The sequence below is a fragment of the Zophobas morio genome, unplaced genomic scaffold, assembly GCF_036711695.1.
Source record: "Zophobas morio isolate AGI-343-1 ecotype UQ-CSIRO unplaced genomic scaffold, CSIRO_AGI_Zmor_V1 ptg000222l, whole genome shotgun sequence".
NCBI lineage: Eukaryota > Metazoa > Arthropoda > Insecta > Coleoptera > Tenebrionidae > Zophobas > Zophobas morio.
Genome location: NW_026972326.1, coordinates 140,954 through 157,873, shown reverse-complemented (window position 1 = coordinate 157,873; position 16,920 = coordinate 140,954). Strand labels below are relative to the sequence as shown.

Genomic DNA, 16,920 nt, shown 5'->3' with positions numbered 1-16,920 from the left:
TTATCTCCAAACAAGGGTCTATAAAAGGCCTACATCACAGTTGCTCCAATGGAATTAAATACGTGCATACCCGTTCAAGCCCTTGTTGCACAAAATGTGTATAATACGTTCGTACCAATTATAGGTTTAATAAATAAATCCAGCTGCGTTGTTGTAGTTAATACAAATTAAACTTCAAAATAAATTACGACCACAAAGAAAAAAATAAGGCATGAAAGTGCGTTACAAGCTTAAGTTCATAGCTATTTTATTCAAAACGATTTTTAAGTAAAGTGCTTAATAAATAATATTATATATAGACTACTTCTATAAATCAGTTTATTTGAACCTAGACTGTAATAATCTGTATTGCTTATGGTAGGTATAAACACAAAAAGAAGACCACAATTCAACCAGTGTTATTCGTAATATCACTTTTATGTCATATGTATAAATAATATAAAGATAAAAATAAATACAGATCAAAATAGATTTTATAAAAATTAAAAAATCAGGATAACTTTATAATACGTATTAACAAAAATAATGAATAATCTATTTATGCTTTAAACATATAGCTCATTGCAGATAAAATAAATAAAGCCAAAAAAACTGAAACGGGGTTTTAGGAATTAAGTCAAAGTCACGTGGGCTTTTCGTAATCATGTGTAAAAGTTGCTTTCATGTGTTTTGGTTCATTTAATTATATTTTACCAAATTAAAAATAATTTGGTAAGAGAAAAACCATTTATTGCACATAATTTTTCTGCTGTTTTACTAGGGCTTAAAAATTTCTAATTGACTTCTGGCTTCCTTTCTTGCGGGTGTCTTCCCTTTTATACTTTGTGCTATTTGTGTTTTATTATAACTAATTTTACTTATTTTTATCTGTATAAAAATTAATTTTCTTATATATCTTTCTATTTTTTATTATAATTAAAATTACATACAAGTATTTTTTATCATAATATATATATATTACTTAGTTACTTTCTTGTTACCTTGTTTATTTTTTAACCACTCAAATATATTTAAATTACTAACAATTTTTTTTGCACAACAATACATTCATTATTAGCTACTTTCAAGGTATTGATTCATTATATTAGTTTTTTTATGTGCTTTATACTCTTATTTCAATATACTTATATTGTTTGTAAGCTTATTGTAATTTTTAACAAGAATGGATGATCTTTTAGACTATGAAGATGCGCCTATCGTAGAAGCCGAAGTAGAGGATACTAAAGAAAAGAAAGGAACTGGTATATCTAGTTTTTTTTAAGGATCACTCTTTTTTTTTTTTTAGTTTATAATACTCGTACTTTTCTGTTTCGTAAAGGGTACGTGGGTATTCACACTTCTGGGTTTCAAGATTTTCTTTTAAAACCTGAACTTCAGCGTGCTATAATCGATTGTGGCTTTGAAGGCCCCTCTCAAGGTATAGTGTTTCCATATTTTTATTTCTTTATGTTTGGATTTTGAATTGTTTTTTAAGTATGTTTTTCTGTTATAAAATAATTTAAGTAAATTGATTTATTTAATTTTGTCATTGAATAACTAATATATTACCGTTTACATAATTAATTTTAAAAACTTTTAGTTCAACATGAGTGTATACCTCAAGCAATTCTTGGTACTGACATCCTTTGCCAAGCGAAGTCTGGAATGGGCAAAACTGCTGTGTTCGTTCTCTCTACTTTGCATAATCTACAAACTTCCGAGAATGAAGGTCTTTTTTTATTTTTTTTTACGATTTTTAAATTAAATAAAATTCATAAATATCTAAAAAAAAATTGAAATATAATTATATCTTGATTTTTTTATTTTCCTTAAAATAATTTTACTAAGTTTATTTAATTTTTATTAATTATAACTTTAACTATATATAGTCTGTTATGAGATCTATGTTAAAGTATTGTCTTCGTCTCATTTTTGAGATGTTATTTTTTTTAATTTATCGATTAAAGTTAAATTGTTATAATTTAGTCATTTTAATTTTAATTTTAATTACTTTCTTATTTATCCTGTTACTATTAATGATATATCCATATTTAGTTATTTTTTCGATTCAAATTATTTTTTTTATATTCATATTTTTTTTGCAATTTAAAATAGTAAATATTTCATTTAATTAAAAATCCCGAAGAAACGATTAGTAACTTACTATTTTTTTAAAAATAGTTCAAGTTCTAGTCATGTGCCACACACGGGATCTCGCATGGCAAATTTATCACGAGTACGTCCGTTTTTCAAAGTACATGGAAAACGTGCGCTGCGAAGTTTTCTACGGAGGCGAAAGCATTTTGAAAAATGAAAAGATTCTAAAAGATCCTGCGAAGCGCCCTCAGATCGTCGTTGGGACGCCCGGCAGGATACTCGATTTGGTCTCCCCTGACAATCCGGCCCGAGCCCGCATGAGCCTCAGTAAATTAAAGGTGTTTGTGCTTGACGAGTGTGATAAAATGCTCGATTCGAGTCGAGATATTGGTATTTTCAATTTTTGATTTTAAGTTTCAAATATTATAGTAAATTTTATTTTATAATTTTATAAAGTTTGATTTACTTGGGCTGATCAATATTTTAATTATTTAAATCTAAAAAAATTTATAAATGAAATAATTTTTTTATAGCTTTAATATTTATTTTATTTGGGATTATATTAAAAAAGAAGGTTTAAGGTTTTTATTTTTTTCTTCCTTTTGACTTTTTTTTAAGAAAATTTTAATAAATTTAGAAATTATTTGAAGAATTGTAATTTTTTTTATTTTTTTAATAAATATTATTAAAAATTTTTATTAGTTGTTTAGCGGAATTTTGAAGTATAAATTATAATTTAGATTTTTTTGTTATAAAGTTTTTTTTATTGCACTAAACAACTTTACTTTTTAGATTAGTTGTTTTAGTTTATATAATTTTAAACTAGAAATTAAATTTTAAATATTTTAAATAAATTTTTCACAAAGAAATTTTATTCGAATTTTTTTATTTTTATAAATCTCAATAAATTTAAAATTTAGTTTTATCGAATTATTGCTAGCAGTTGAAAGTTTTGTTTAGTAATAAAATTTTAATTACTTCTATGGTTTTTTATAAAATAATCATAAATTATTTTTTTAAAATAAAAGCAATTTAAAAAAATATTATAACTTTTATAAATAGTCCAATTGTTTTTTATTATAATTTTTATATATAAAAAATTATTAATCTTGTAGAATATATATAATAGTAATGTACTATTATATAAGGACGTTTTACATATAAACAAGCAAACAAAATATTTTTTTATTGTGTTGAAGATTATTAAAAAAATTTATTTTTAAAATAATTTTTAGTTATAATTAATGAAAAATTGTGTTTAGAAAATGTTTGAATAATTAAAAAATTTTGATTCGTTATAATTTATCTATAAATTGTTGGATTGGGGAAGGATTAGTTAGAGTCTATATGATTGGTGTATAGAATAAATCTTTGTTTTGATTAGTGGATTCTTTTTGTTGGTTCTCGAAAATAAACTTTTAATTTCATAGTTAACTTTTTTGTTATTTTTTTTAATGACTTTTTACATAATTTTTGAATTTTGAATTTGATTTATTACTTTTGTAGGATGATTATTATTATTATTACTATTATTATTATTATTATTATTATTATTATGGAGGAATGCGACGGGACGTGCAGGATATATTTAGAGCGACTCCACGTAATAAGCAAGTGCTTATGTTTAGCGCCACTTTGTCGAAGGAAATACGACCCGTTTGCAAGCGCTTCATGCACGAGGTAAAGAAGTCTCGTGACTTTTAAAGACATTATTATTATTATTGTAATATATTATATATAAAAGTTTATAAAAGTTATAAACGAGGCAAAAATATTATAATTATAGTAATAACGAAACTTAAAATAAGTTTTGTAACTAATGAAGTATTGAGAGTTTATAAATAAAAAAATGATATATAAATATTTATTATTTTTTCGTTTTTTCTATTAATTATACTCGTCTTTTTATTATTGTTTTTTTTTTTATAAAAATTAAATAAAGTCTTTAGTTGTGAAAAATTTTAAATAAATTTTTTTTATAGCATTGAAAGTTGTAGTCTTATAGACTTAAGATGTTAATTCTTTCCAGCCAATGGAAATATACGTTGACGACCAGTCGAAGCTGCGGTTGGACGGCCTTCAGCAACATTACCTCAAACTTACGGAAGAAGCGAAGCTAAAGAAACTCGCGGACTTACTTGACTCACTCGAGTTCAATCAGGTCATCATATTCGTCTCGAGTATCGAACGGTGCGCCTTCTTGTGCAGGCACCTCGTCACGTGCAGCTTCCCCGCCATGTGCATGCACAGCCGCATGGAGCAGCGTGAGAGGTTTTTTTTTGTTTATATATAAAATTGTGGAACTTGCACTAAATTACTACTATTATAACTTACAGACTTGCTGCTCTAAAAGGGTTTAAGAACTTCGAACAGCGCATTATGGTGGCTACGAATTTATTGGGAAGAGGGATTGACATTGAAAGAGTGAATATTGTCATTAATTATGATATGCCCGAAGACACCGATACTTACTTACATCGTGTAATTATAAATAACATTTTTAATAATAATGAGAAAAAAAAATAATAATATAATTTTAAAAATAATTATTAAACAAATTCTTTAAATTTTTAATTAAAAGCACAACTTTTTATATAAATTTTTTTATAAAGGAATCAGAATAATCAAAATTGTTTTGTTATTTGAGATTTATAAAATCTAAAAGAAAAAGTTGTGATTTTATTATAAATTATTAACAGTAAATTGAAATTAGTAATTATAAATCATAATTTTATTATAAAAAACGTTTTAATAATGAAAACTATTTAATTCTTTTTTATTAAGTTTTATTAGTTAGTAATATCATATTTATAATAATAATTATAATAACGATTTTTTGTACAGCGAGGACAATACAGCTATAATAACTGAGCGCAATTTTATTGGTTAGGTGGCACGCACCGGCCGCTTTGGGACCAAGGGATTGGCTATTTCTTTTGTTGCTTCGGCGGAGGATTCCGAGATACTCGATAAAGTCCAGCAGCGCTTCGAATTGGAAATCACTAAACTTCCTGACCAGTTGGATCCAACTTTGTATAGTACGTTTTATAATAATGTTGATCTTCATCATAATAATAATATTTTAATTAGTGTAATTGGACTCTTTAATAAAAGAACTTCAAAACTTTTATCAATTTTTTTTAATTTACTCGATGGAATGAGATTCTTCACTCTATTATAGAAGGCATTGAAGCTAATACCAATAAAGAATTTAATTTTTCTATTCTTAATTTGAAGTTTTTATGAAAATTTTTATTTATAAAATAAATTTTAGTCAGCTTAATTTATTATAAACAAGACGTTGTCGTACTTTTACTGATACTGAAAGTAATTTAAAATAAATAAGTCAATAATAATTGGCGGATCAGAAATTATATGTAGAATTTATTTTAGAAAAAAAATTAAAACTTGAAATTTATTATTTTAGTCGGATCATTAAATTTCATCTTTTTTTTTTTTTTTTCTTTTCATATGCTTACCAGCTATTCTAATTTGCTCAAGATTTTATATTATGCTTCACTATAAACAAATTTTTAAATATATAAACAAAAAGAGATTTTATTTTTAAATATATAAACAAAAAGAGATTTTGTTTTAAAAAAGTAAAACTTAATGATTTTATTTAAAATTTGAGCGTAGCTAAATGCTTATAATAAATTGTTTTTCTAAATAAGGTAGTCAATTTTTTGTATAAATTTCGAAAACATTTGGAGAAAGAGGATTTCGGTCTCATATATATAAGTATATTGGTAAACAACACTATTTAGTACTATAGCCACCGATACAGCTGGCTAGGCTGATCGAAATGACCATAATACTAACACCGATGTAACCATACAGTTATCAATAAGTTCGTAGTTTAGACAAACTCAATTATATTTGCGTAACTGCACCAGTAGCTTCGAAAAAGGCATAGCGTTGTTTATAATCACTCTACTAAAACAGCCCTTTTGTTTGCTTTCAGTCGTACTTGCATTAGTTTTACCAAGATTTCTTCCAGGGTTCCTCTAGATCTTTCTAGGCCTCGTAAAAGGATATTACGCTTCGGGAGACAATGCCAATATACATTGCGTTAGCTTCTTTCAGTGAAGCGCAAAGCCATTTAGCTTTTTGCTTTAACCTTTTCAAAACCCATAGGCTAATCACATAGCAACAAATTTCTAGTTAACGAACCCGGAGTCACCAGACACAAGGCAGCTCAGTAACCATAATTTGCGCTACAAGATACAGGGGATCTAGCACTTGCCAAAGAACTTATGCTACAGACGCATTTTTACCATTTTTAATGGTATTTCTTTCGAACCGTGGGTGACACAACCAGCGACTCTCCGGAGGGACACAGACCTCTCAACCTAGAGTTCATATCAGGAAGGTACCATAGTCACGGTTCTTCGGGTTCTTAGTTAATTAGCTAAATATACTACTAATGAGTTCAAGTATAAATAGTATGCTAGTCATGTCTAGATGAAGGTAAAAATTAACCAAACAGAAAGCTTTCTGAAACATCTTTGATAGCCCTCGGAATAGAAGAGGGTGACCCGACTCGAGACGAGATACTCCTGCTTGCATGTATCCTTCCGTCTCCGGATGGAGCCGTATTAGCAACCAGAGATTGTAACCAGCAGGGACTATTGAGTCTAAACGCAATTTTTATAGGACCAATCTTTTTTGGCCTTTTTAGATGTTAGCCTAAGGACAAAAAGCAACCTCGCGCCGCCAAAGAGTTGATTGACTTTGCGAAAGCTCCAGGTCATAGCCAGCGGTCAAATGCCCGAATTAAGAGATGATCCTGCCAATAACAGGTCGGCCTAAACAGGACCTTTAAAGGGTAATTTACACCTACCTCACTGTGATCGAGGCGAAGGACAAGGTTGCTTGCATATGACAAGCTTGTAAAGTATAGTAAAATAAAAGTATTCTGGTAAGTTTATCCGTTCATTATGTATATCGTTTAATAATTTTATTATTACCTTTAGGATTCGCTTCAAACTTATTAATTTTATGGTTGATAAGCCTTTTGACTTCACCTTGTTATTGGAATGCTGCGTTTGATTTAAATGACTATAACGCTCAAGAAAAAAGAAAAGTTCAGGGGGAGTTCTTTTTGTTAAAAAAAAAAAAAGCGATCGAGAATTTAGCTGCGTTTTGTATTTGTCGTTATTAAAAAATTAAATTTTTAAATAAATGGGGCTTATATATTTTTTAAAGCCTTTTTGTGTTGCAGTCGAAAGAAGGTAATTGCCGTGTAAATCTTTCCTGGTTGGCTGGTAATACTTGATATATAGCGTTTTGCTTTTATAAATGTTTGTAACAATTACGCACTGTTAGAGGTATTTCCAAAAGCGTTACAACCTTAAGAATTCTTTAATTTCTAATATTTGAGTTCTCAGAACGGCCACCTTTTACGATTCTTAAGCGGAAATCATCTTTTAGATTTTTGTATTACCTCATTTTTAAACATTCTTATCGGAAATATTCGATTTAATTTTATAAAGACGCATCTGTAGGGCTTGTGTTTATTTATAAGGAAAAGTTTATTAAAGTAGTGCAGCGGTGGTTTAGTAAAATAAAATTTGTAACCTTTAATGTGTCCTACGATTATAATAGTTTATAAGGAAAGTCAACTGCACTTTAACTGATAGTTTCTAATTGTGTATGGTTTTTCTAAATCATATTTTTATTGTCCTCAGAAAAGCATGTACAATAAAAATTATAATTTTTAGAAATTATATGACCACACCTTTTAAGTTTCACTTGTTTACTATGAGACCTACTTAGCCTGAAATTTTTTTTAATATCAAATCTAAGAATGTTTCTAGGCTACCAATTTTAAAAGTAAAGTAGACTTCCTGAATGCGCCTCGTTTTACAAAAAGCAAAACAAAAGCTTCTTAAAGTTAAAATATGTGAGTTTTCTCACAGGTATCAGTTTATCTCACCACAAATATAATTAAGTTATTATGTAGAAAAAACTATTTCAAATATCGTTTTGAGCAAGCTACATCCTTTGGAAAAGTGTTATTACCAATATAAAGTGTACTACCGATATCTCAATTAAGCTTTCTTTTTTTATATTTATTATATATTAAAGTAATTTAACTACAGTACAAATATCTCTTGAGTACGAAAAGGCCCAAAATTAGTTTTCTTTGAAACAATAACCATTAAAACATATATACTCTTTTTATCATTTTTAAAAAAAGACTTTATTATATTGATTATGGACACCATAAACTCTATTTAAACTCTTAAGTTAATTTAAACCTTATATTATAAAAATTCTCGATTTATTTTTAGGAGGGTCATCCCCTTAGAAGTATTATTACTACAAATTCTTTTATATTTTATTAGATAATAGTATAAAGCACTTTTTTTGCGGTACAAGTAGCTTTTGAGCACGTAAAGGCCCTTATTTAATTATAATTTAAAGTTGTCGTGTGATATAGATTGTAAAAAAAATTAATTATTAGAAGAGTTGTTAAATTTAATTGGTTCTTGAGTACTTGAATGCTTAAACTTCTCATTAATGCTTACTGGTAAATTCTTTTTTACTTTTAATTTACGAGAAATCTTTTGAGTTTATTATAAAATTCTTAATAGCAGTTTACGCTTAATAAATTAAATTTGATTTTGAATTTGCGTTTTAAAAATACCTTTTATTATAATATTTTTCTATAAATATGTATAATAAATATTTATACTTATCTAATATATTTATTTGTTTATATAAAAATACTTATTTTTTTTAATTTACTAATCGGATCCAAATATGTATTCATGGACTTATCGTTCTTTTATTATTTTTAGATTCATACTAATAAATAATATTAGTATCGATACATTATAAGTTATTATGAATTCTAAGAAGATAATAAAAGCTTTACATTAATATAGGTAATAATAACAAATATTATTAAAGTTTTCAAAATTTCTTACAGAATAAATATATGAATTCACGATAGGTAATAATAATTATTAAAATATTAATATAATAAAAATTAGATATAATAAACAGTATTGATAATAAAGGATAATGATATTACTACGTACACATTACAAATATTTTAAAAAAAAATTTTAAGAATTTTTATAAAAAAATTGATTGTTACTATAAACGTATTAAAAGTTTAAGATTTTAAAGAACATAAGTAATAACAATAATATTAACATGTATACAATACAAATATGATATAAAAAATTTTAATAAATCTTAAGGAAATAATTAAAATAAGAAAAAGTAATATATACACATTTAAGTTTATGATTAAAAATAAAAAATAAATATTTTAATAATGAATAGTAATATTAATTATAATAAAAATATTAATATACGTACAACGCAAACATGTTAAAATTTTCTAAGTTTTTTTAAAAATAAATAATTATAAAAACAAAATTTACTATAAACATTTAAAATTTTTAAGATTTTAAATAAAAAATTTAAATATTAATAATAAAGAACAATAATAGCAATAAAAATTGCAAATATAATAAGATTATTAAAGATTTTTTTAAAATTAAGCAATTATACCAATAAAAATTACTACCATGTTTAAAAAAGTTTTAAAATTTTAAAGAAACTAAACAGTAATAAATATAATAAAGTATAACTTTAGTATTATAAAGAAAAAACATGTTAATATGTTGATCTCACAGACCTGATGACTTCAGGAATTAAGATATTCTAAACAAATGAGAGTAATATGTTATTTACTTTTGGAGTTAAAGTAAAAAAATTATATAATGTATTTATCTGTTAAAAGTTTTATATATTTTTAATATTAATTTTATGTTTTTAATTGCTCACTAGCCGCGTGAGTAGCAGAATTCTCAGTCTGACAATCACTGACAACCACAACAACAGCAAGAAAAAAAAAAAGGAAAAAGCGCGACACTTACACCCCTCAACTATATAAATAATCTGCTATTTAACTATTTTCATTAATTAAAATAAAATAAAATTTTTTATTTTATTTTATGAAGTTTATTATAAGTGTTTCAACTTTTTTTTGAGTTAAGAGGAAATCGAATGATAAGAAAACGCATCGCATCCTCGAATTTCCTAAAAATAAAAAGTAAAACTTAACAGAAGTTAAAAAATTAAACACAGCTATGATGAATTATTTGCTTATAGATTTATTTTTATAAATATTCCCTAAAATATTAATAAAAACACAAATAAAAATATAATATACTCTGAAAATTTTAAAAATGTTATAATATTTAAAAGTTATTTATGTGTTTTATAAAAAATTATAAAATCCATAAACTAGTGAACTTCCAATGAGAAAATTTCTTAATAGTAATTCACCAATCATAAATAATTATAATATAACAATTATATACATAAACGAGGATCACGAGTCGAGAGAATTGTGAAAAAAATTGAAAAAAAATAATGAAAATAGATAACCAATCAGTTTATGAAAAATATTTTATATAAACTTTAAAGCAAAAATTGTTACGATACAAAATAAAAAGAAGTTAAATAACTATTATTAAATGATAATAAAATTATAATAATAAGAGATTTATATAAAAAAGTGAAAAGATAATTTTCTGATCTGGAGAGTGATAGTAAATAATAATAATATGAAACAATTAAAGTTTAGAAAATTATAAAATTAGTTACCAATCAGAAAAGCAATAAAAAAGTTTCCAGATTTTACTGAACAAATAACACAAAAGAATAAAATAATTAAGAAAGACGGCCAACTATAATAAAACGTTGTATGAAAAATTTTTATTAAGAATTAATAAAGTTTTCATTAATAAATTCAATTATTAATTACTGCATATTAAGTAGTAAAAAAATAAAAAAATACATTAAATATCCTTTTATATATTATAAACCTAATATTAGAAAAACATACCAATCTTAAAAGTCTAAAAAATTCATGAATTGTAATGATTAAAAACAAAAAATTATGTTATATACACCAATTAAGAATCGTATAAGAGTACAAAATAATAAAATTAGTAAGAAATATACTTATAAAAAATAAAAATAATAATACACCAATTAAAGGAGTGTTAAAAAATTCATAAATAATAGTGAATAAGAGGAAAAAAAAAATTATATTGTATACATTAATAATTAATCGAATAAGAGTCCACATAGTAAAAAATATTATTAATATACTTTTAAAAAATAATAAAATTTGATACACAGACATTAAAGTGTTAAAAAGGATCATAAATAGTGAATTACAAGAAAAATTTTATTAGATGCACCAATCATTAATCCTATAAAAGTAACAAATAGTATAAATTTTTGATCAATACACTTTTAAAAAGTAAAACAATAAAATCTAATACATCAATCAATAAAATGTTAAAAAAATTCATAGATAAATAACAAGAAGAAATTATACGCCAATTATTGATCGTATAAGCATTGTAAGTAGTAACAAATTTATAATAAAACTTTTAATAAAAATACCTTCAAAGATTATAAAATTTAATACACCAACCATATGAGAGTTAAAAATCATGAGTAATCATTTCAATGTTTTAAAAAAAAATTCATAAATAAAAACGACACCAAAAATTATTATAGTAAATGCGCCAATTATTAATTGTATAGGAATATAAATAGTAAAAAACTATAATAAAACTTTTAAAAAATATACCTTTAAATATTATAAGTTTTGATACACCAATCAAATGTGTTAAAAATTACATAAATAATAACGATATAAAAAAAATTATTAAATGCATTAATTATTAGTAATATAAGCATATTAAATAGTAATAAAATTTATGTAAATATTATTAAATATTTCCATGAAAGTAAATTGATTGTATTAACACACCAATCATTGTGTTAAAATTTTTTAATTATAATGAATAGCAAATGAAAATTCTAATAAACACACCCATTATCTATTATATATATGAATGGAAAGTAAAATAATTATAATAAGACTAATAGTAAATTTGAAACCAATCATATAAGCGTTTATAAAAATTTCAATAATTATAATGAATATCAACAAAATAATTATATTGAATACACCAATAAAATATAAATATAAAATAAATCCTAATAAAAGTAAATAGCAAAACTTTTTTATATGAATACTTTCACCAATCAGATATACAAGATATTCAAAACATTATTTTAATTGGTGAAACCGAATAAATATAAAAACAGATAAACATTTTTACCGAATCCAAGTATTTAACATAAACATCTTGAAACAGCGCATCTGTTTCTGGTTCTTCTGAAGCCTATAATAATAATAATAATAATAATAATAATAATAATAATAATAATAATAATAATAATAATAATAATAATAATAAGTAGAATAACGGATTATATTAGTACTAATAATAAATAATAAACTAAAAAATAAAAAAAAAAAAGAATTTTTATAAATAAAATAGAAATAGTAACAAGAAAAAAAAAATATAAAAGTAAATAACAAAAATATATAAATAATTAATCTTATAAATAATAATAAAAAAGAATAATAAGTGATAATAAGCACGAATAGTAACAATAAAGTATAAGAAAATAAGTAATAATTATATCATAAAAAATAATGAAAATAAGTTATTTTAAGCATAGATAATAATGAATGTTGATCCAAAGATAAAAAAAAAGTTAATAAGAAAGTAGATAAATAATTAAAGTAGTAAAAAATGTACTAAAATAATAAAAAAATAATGAAATATTTTATAAAAATAACGAATAAAAGAAAAATTTTGGGTATATTTAGAAAATTTAAAGTAGCAAAGAAGTAACCAATCAATTAATTTAATAATATGCACAAAATATTATGAAAATTTTATTAAAGAGTTCAAACTTTCGCTTCCTCTACGGCAGTTTCAACTTCTTTCTTTATAGTATTCTGCAATTCATTAAAATACGTTTCAGTAATAATGCCTAATAATAAGTGGTTAAATATTTTTTACTGCATAAAGTATAGGCCACGTGGTCATAACAGTTATAAAATTTCAAAATAATTATTTTTTCAGTAGATATAAAAAAAGTACTCCCTCATTACTTTATTAAAAAGTAAACATTTTATGTAGATCTATTAAAAATAATTTATAAAAAGAAAGTTCGCCTTTTTTTTTATTTGGTATTAGAAAAAAATTCATTATTTTTTTTGTTACCGACACCAAGAAGTTTTTCTTTCAAACTCAAAATGGGATCCTTCGAGATCCGCATTTGCTGGACCTCATCACGTGTCCTGTAGGTGGTCCCGGGGTCGGACATGCTGTGCCCTAAAAATTTAGTTAGAGAAAAGATCGCGAGGAAATCATGGGACACACAGGTAACTTCGCGTCATAAAACCCGTTGTAACATATGCTTTCCCATGTGTTTTATGTGTATCTTCTACGACCCTAATACAGGTGATAAATCCACAAATGGGCTGCCCACCTCCGAAGCGGTAAGTAACCGTTTCCATTAAAATAGGACCCTTCCCACTTCGGCAAAAATTCGCACAAAACTGAGAGGCCTCACGGACAGCAAGAACGTCCATTCCTACCAATAAAAAAAAATTATTCGATCTTCTAAAAAAATATTGAGAAGAAAGAATTCCGCTCAAGGTATAACAAAACGCTACCAAAGTAGTGTCGTCAGGGCGAAAAAAAAAGGACAAACAATTACTATAATAATTTTTTTTCTAAATTAAAAAAAGTGGGACACCAAAGCTTTGTTGGGAGGCGTTGTCACGAGTCTAACGCTAAGTGACACTCGTGGCATCACTCTGAAGCGCATGCTGTATTGCCCACATGAAGCCTGTTAAGACTCACTCTTTACTGGCCGGCTACAGCAAAGGAAAAATTTTGTACCATATTTTTCATATAAAAAACTAAAGCTAAACAGTTTTATATTTAATATTAAGCCTCTAAAAATCCTACAGACATTATTACTTTACTACCAAACCAAGTGAGATCAAAAAAGGTATAACCACTAATAAATAGAAATCAAAGAAACATAAAAAGCTCCTTAAATGTAAAAAAAAACTTCTAAAAAAATTCATTATAAAAAAGTATATAAAACTATTAATACTGCTACAGAAAAAAGTAAATAGCAACTAATAATGTAGCCAGCTAAATAATAAAGCAATTATATTGGTAAAATAAAAACAATCGGTAACAAATAATATTCAGACCATCCACTTGCAGGCCAGGAATGTAGTCCCCCCGTTTATAATAAGCGAAACTTGCAGAGGAGCGTTCCTGCGAGGTCCCCATTCCTATCAAGTTCTTATAGTTAATAGTGGTAATAGTAATGATAAGAAAAAAAAACCGTATTTATTATTTTCACAAACAAATATAACAGGAAGGTTCCATAGTTTAGCCATATTGAAGGACTCAAAAACTTGTCCTGAATGATAAAAACACATAGTAAAAGTTTAGTATAAAAAAAATATCAAAAATAATCTTTATATGATTACTATTAGAGAAAAGTTGGTAATGAAACAAATAAATAAAAAATAAATGGGAATTTAATAATAATGGTAATACAGTAATAGTAATAGTAATAAATAATGATGTTGCCTTGATTAGCAGCGCCATCTCCGTAAAGATCAAAACAAACACCGTCGTCGCCTTTATATTTATGAGCAAAAGCAATTCCAGTGCCAATAGGAACCTAAAGAGTTTAATAATTAATAATAATAATAATAATAATAATAATAATAATAATAATAATAATAATAATAATAATAATAATAATAATAATAATTCATGTGCCTGAGCTCCAACAATTCCGTTTCCGCCATAAAAATTCCGGGTGTACATATGCATGGAGCCGCCTTTTCCCTTAGAAACTCCATTCTTGCGTCCTTAAAAATATTATTTAAACTTTTCTTCATTATTTTATTATTGTTATTATTACTATTTATATAATTTTTATTATGACAAGTTTTATCATTATATAGTGATGTATAAGTAAAATATAAAAAAAAGTTAGTCTACACTATACTCATAAATGAAATAATAATGAAAGTAATAGCCATAAGTAGAAAAAGTAACAATTTTAGTACTATAAATATAAGTTTAATTTTATTATATTATTTTAAATAATAATAAATAATTAATAAAAATATTTTTTTAAGCTAAAAGTTTCACAGCAAAGATTGCTTAAGAAACTAAAAGACGCTGTTTTATTAGTAACTTAAAAAATCTTAATTAAAAATAATTAGTTAATTTATTCAGATCTAAAAAATTAACTTTTTTATGTTTAAAAAATAATATTAATAGGTAGTTTATTATTTATTTTAAAAAAAATTGTATGTAACAATTTAATAATAATAAGAAACGGGTTCAACCGAGTAACTCTGAAATAATATCCTTAATGCTCTCGCCACGTGTATAGACAAAGGCGTGGCAACGGTAAGAAGTAATAACAGAATCTTGCGGTTTCAAAATAGCTTCTATTCCGGTAGCAACAGCTTCCTAAGTAGAAAAAAAGATTAAATTTGAGTACGAAATAGGCCGTCTTCTTTCATACTTGGTTTTTTATATATTATTAGGTAACTATAAAAATAAATTCATTATTAATATTGATAAAGTTCTCATTAAACTATATGAATAAAAGGAAATAAATTCTAGAAAATAGACACCCAACAAAAATATTTGAATCTATAAGTAAGCAACGACTGAATGCCTCCTTAAAGCTTGTATTTATATTTTACCACCAAAAGAACGCCTATTGAAACGTGTAGTGAGAAAGCACGTGACTACAACTTCCCACATGTACGGTAAGAAGAAAAAAAAATTTTATGACCACAAAAATTTTCATTATATTATTATAATAAATATAAATATTAACAATAATAACATTTATACTATTTATAATAATAATTGATACTTGTCCAGTGTAAAGGTGACAGAAGCCTCTAATAAAACGAGCTCTATACAAATCTGCGCAAACAGTTTCCATTCGTCGAATGTACTAATAAATCAATAAAATTTTTGAAAAGTGTTACGAGTTTTAATAAAAAAATTTTCTTTTTCTATTCATTAAAATATAAAACTTATTATGATTTTAAAATTTAACAGCACGGTTAATGAAAATAGTAACTTTATATATAAAAATGATTAGTAAATACGAATAAAAAAAAATCATTAACATTTATTTATAAACAAAAAATGTTAATAAAAACTTAATAAAATGATTTTCATTGGAAAACAAATTTCAAAAAAATTAATGTAAGTTAAAGGGTAATATTATAAACATTATATAAAAAAATAATAATAAAAGTCTATAATATTTTTATAAAGCCGAAAAAAAAGTACATAATTCTTATGAAACCGAGAAAAATATAATAATAATATATTTATAATTTTATATAAATCAAACGCTTTACTAGTGGCCAGAATTAATAAAGTTTGATAAATATATTATGTGAAAAAAATTTAAAATTAGAAAATTTTAAAAAGTTTGTAAAGGTCATTTTATTGGGCAAAAAAAGTGATGCAAATGTAATGAAATTATTTATACAATTTTTATGAAGATTCAGTTTTCAATATATAAAAGAAAAAGCAAATAATAGACGATTGACCAATAACTGCCTTCTATTTAATAGTCGATCTCACTATATGTGTTAAAAAACCGAATAATATATTATTATTACTAAATTAAAAAAAATAATTATTTATAATTTTTTATTTTAGAGTTTTAAAATAATGATCAGCTTATTTAGTATGCTGTGAAGAGTTTGTTACAAGATTATTATAATAATAAGTATTAACGCGTTATACTTATTAAAATAACGTCCTTTTATTCGTCATTTTTCGCGGTGTTATCATATAATAAAAATTAATTATACTAAAATTATTATTAAAAAAGTTTGTAAAGTAATTATTTGCGCTTCTA

The 16,920-nt window shown here is 24.6% G+C and overlaps 2 protein-coding genes across 3 annotated transcripts; one reads left to right on the top strand and one right to left on the bottom strand.

The window, feature by feature from the left end:
• Positions 1–782: 782 nt before the first annotated feature.
• LOC135146293 (uncharacterized) lies at positions 783–5,204 on the top strand. Of its 2 annotated transcripts, none has more exons than XM_064078452.1 (10): positions 783–803; positions 1,162–1,241; positions 1,319–1,417; positions 1,580–1,708; positions 2,161–2,466; positions 3,638–3,756; positions 4,106–4,347; positions 4,413–4,557; positions 4,967–5,114; positions 5,167–5,204. In XM_064078452.1, exons 2-10 carry the CDS (start codon positions 1,163–1,165, stop codon positions 5,169–5,171), a joined length of 1,272 nt encoding a protein of 423 aa, XP_063934522.1. In that variant the 5' UTR covers positions 783–803; position 1,162; the 3' UTR covers positions 5,172–5,204. The 2 variants fall into 2 exon arrangements, with proteins under 2 accessions (XP_063934522.1, XP_063934521.1); XM_064078451.1 differs by lacking the exon at positions 783–803 and adding an exon at positions 805–824.
• Positions 5,205–10,057: 4,853 nt separating this feature from the next.
• On the bottom strand, positions 10,058–15,991 carry LOC135146287 (uncharacterized). Its single transcript, XM_064078442.1, has 11 exons — positions 15,913–15,991; positions 15,371–15,497; positions 14,793–14,884; positions 14,598–14,691; positions 14,347–14,424; positions 14,210–14,293; positions 13,471–13,575; positions 13,203–13,313; positions 12,890–12,969; positions 12,246–12,308; positions 10,058–10,137 (listed from the first exon to the last, which is right to left on the bottom strand). The coding sequence occupies exons 1-11, from the start codon at positions 15,982–15,984 to the stop codon at positions 10,090–10,092; spliced, it is 954 nt and encodes a 317-aa protein (XP_063934512.1). The 5' UTR covers positions 15,985–15,991; the 3' UTR covers positions 10,058–10,089.
• Positions 15,992–16,920: the final 929 nt, after the last annotated feature.

Coding starts and splice junctions, on each gene's coding strand:
- LOC135146293 (XM_064078452.1), top strand. CDS start 1,163: ATGGATGATCTTTTAGACTATGAAGATGCGCCTATCGTAGAAGCCGAA. Junction 2,467..3,637: donor CGATTCGAGTCGAGATATTG/GTATTTTCAATT, acceptor ATTATTATGGAG/GAATGCGACGGGACGTGCAG. Junction 4,348..4,412: donor CGCATGGAGCAGCGTGAGAG/GTTTTTTTTTGT, acceptor TATAACTTACAG/ACTTGCTGCTCTAAAAGGGT.
- LOC135146287 (XM_064078442.1), bottom strand. CDS start 15,984: ATGGAAACTGTTTGCGCAGATTTGTATAGAGCTCGTTTTATTAGAGGC. Junction 15,498..15,912: donor GTCACCTTTACACTGGACAA/GTATCAATTATT, acceptor TTTTCTACTTAG/GAAGCTGTTGCTACCGGAAT. Junction 12,309..12,889: donor CTGCCGTAGAGGAAGCGAAA/GTTTGAACTCTT, acceptor TTATTATTATAG/GCTTCAGAAGAACCAGAAAC.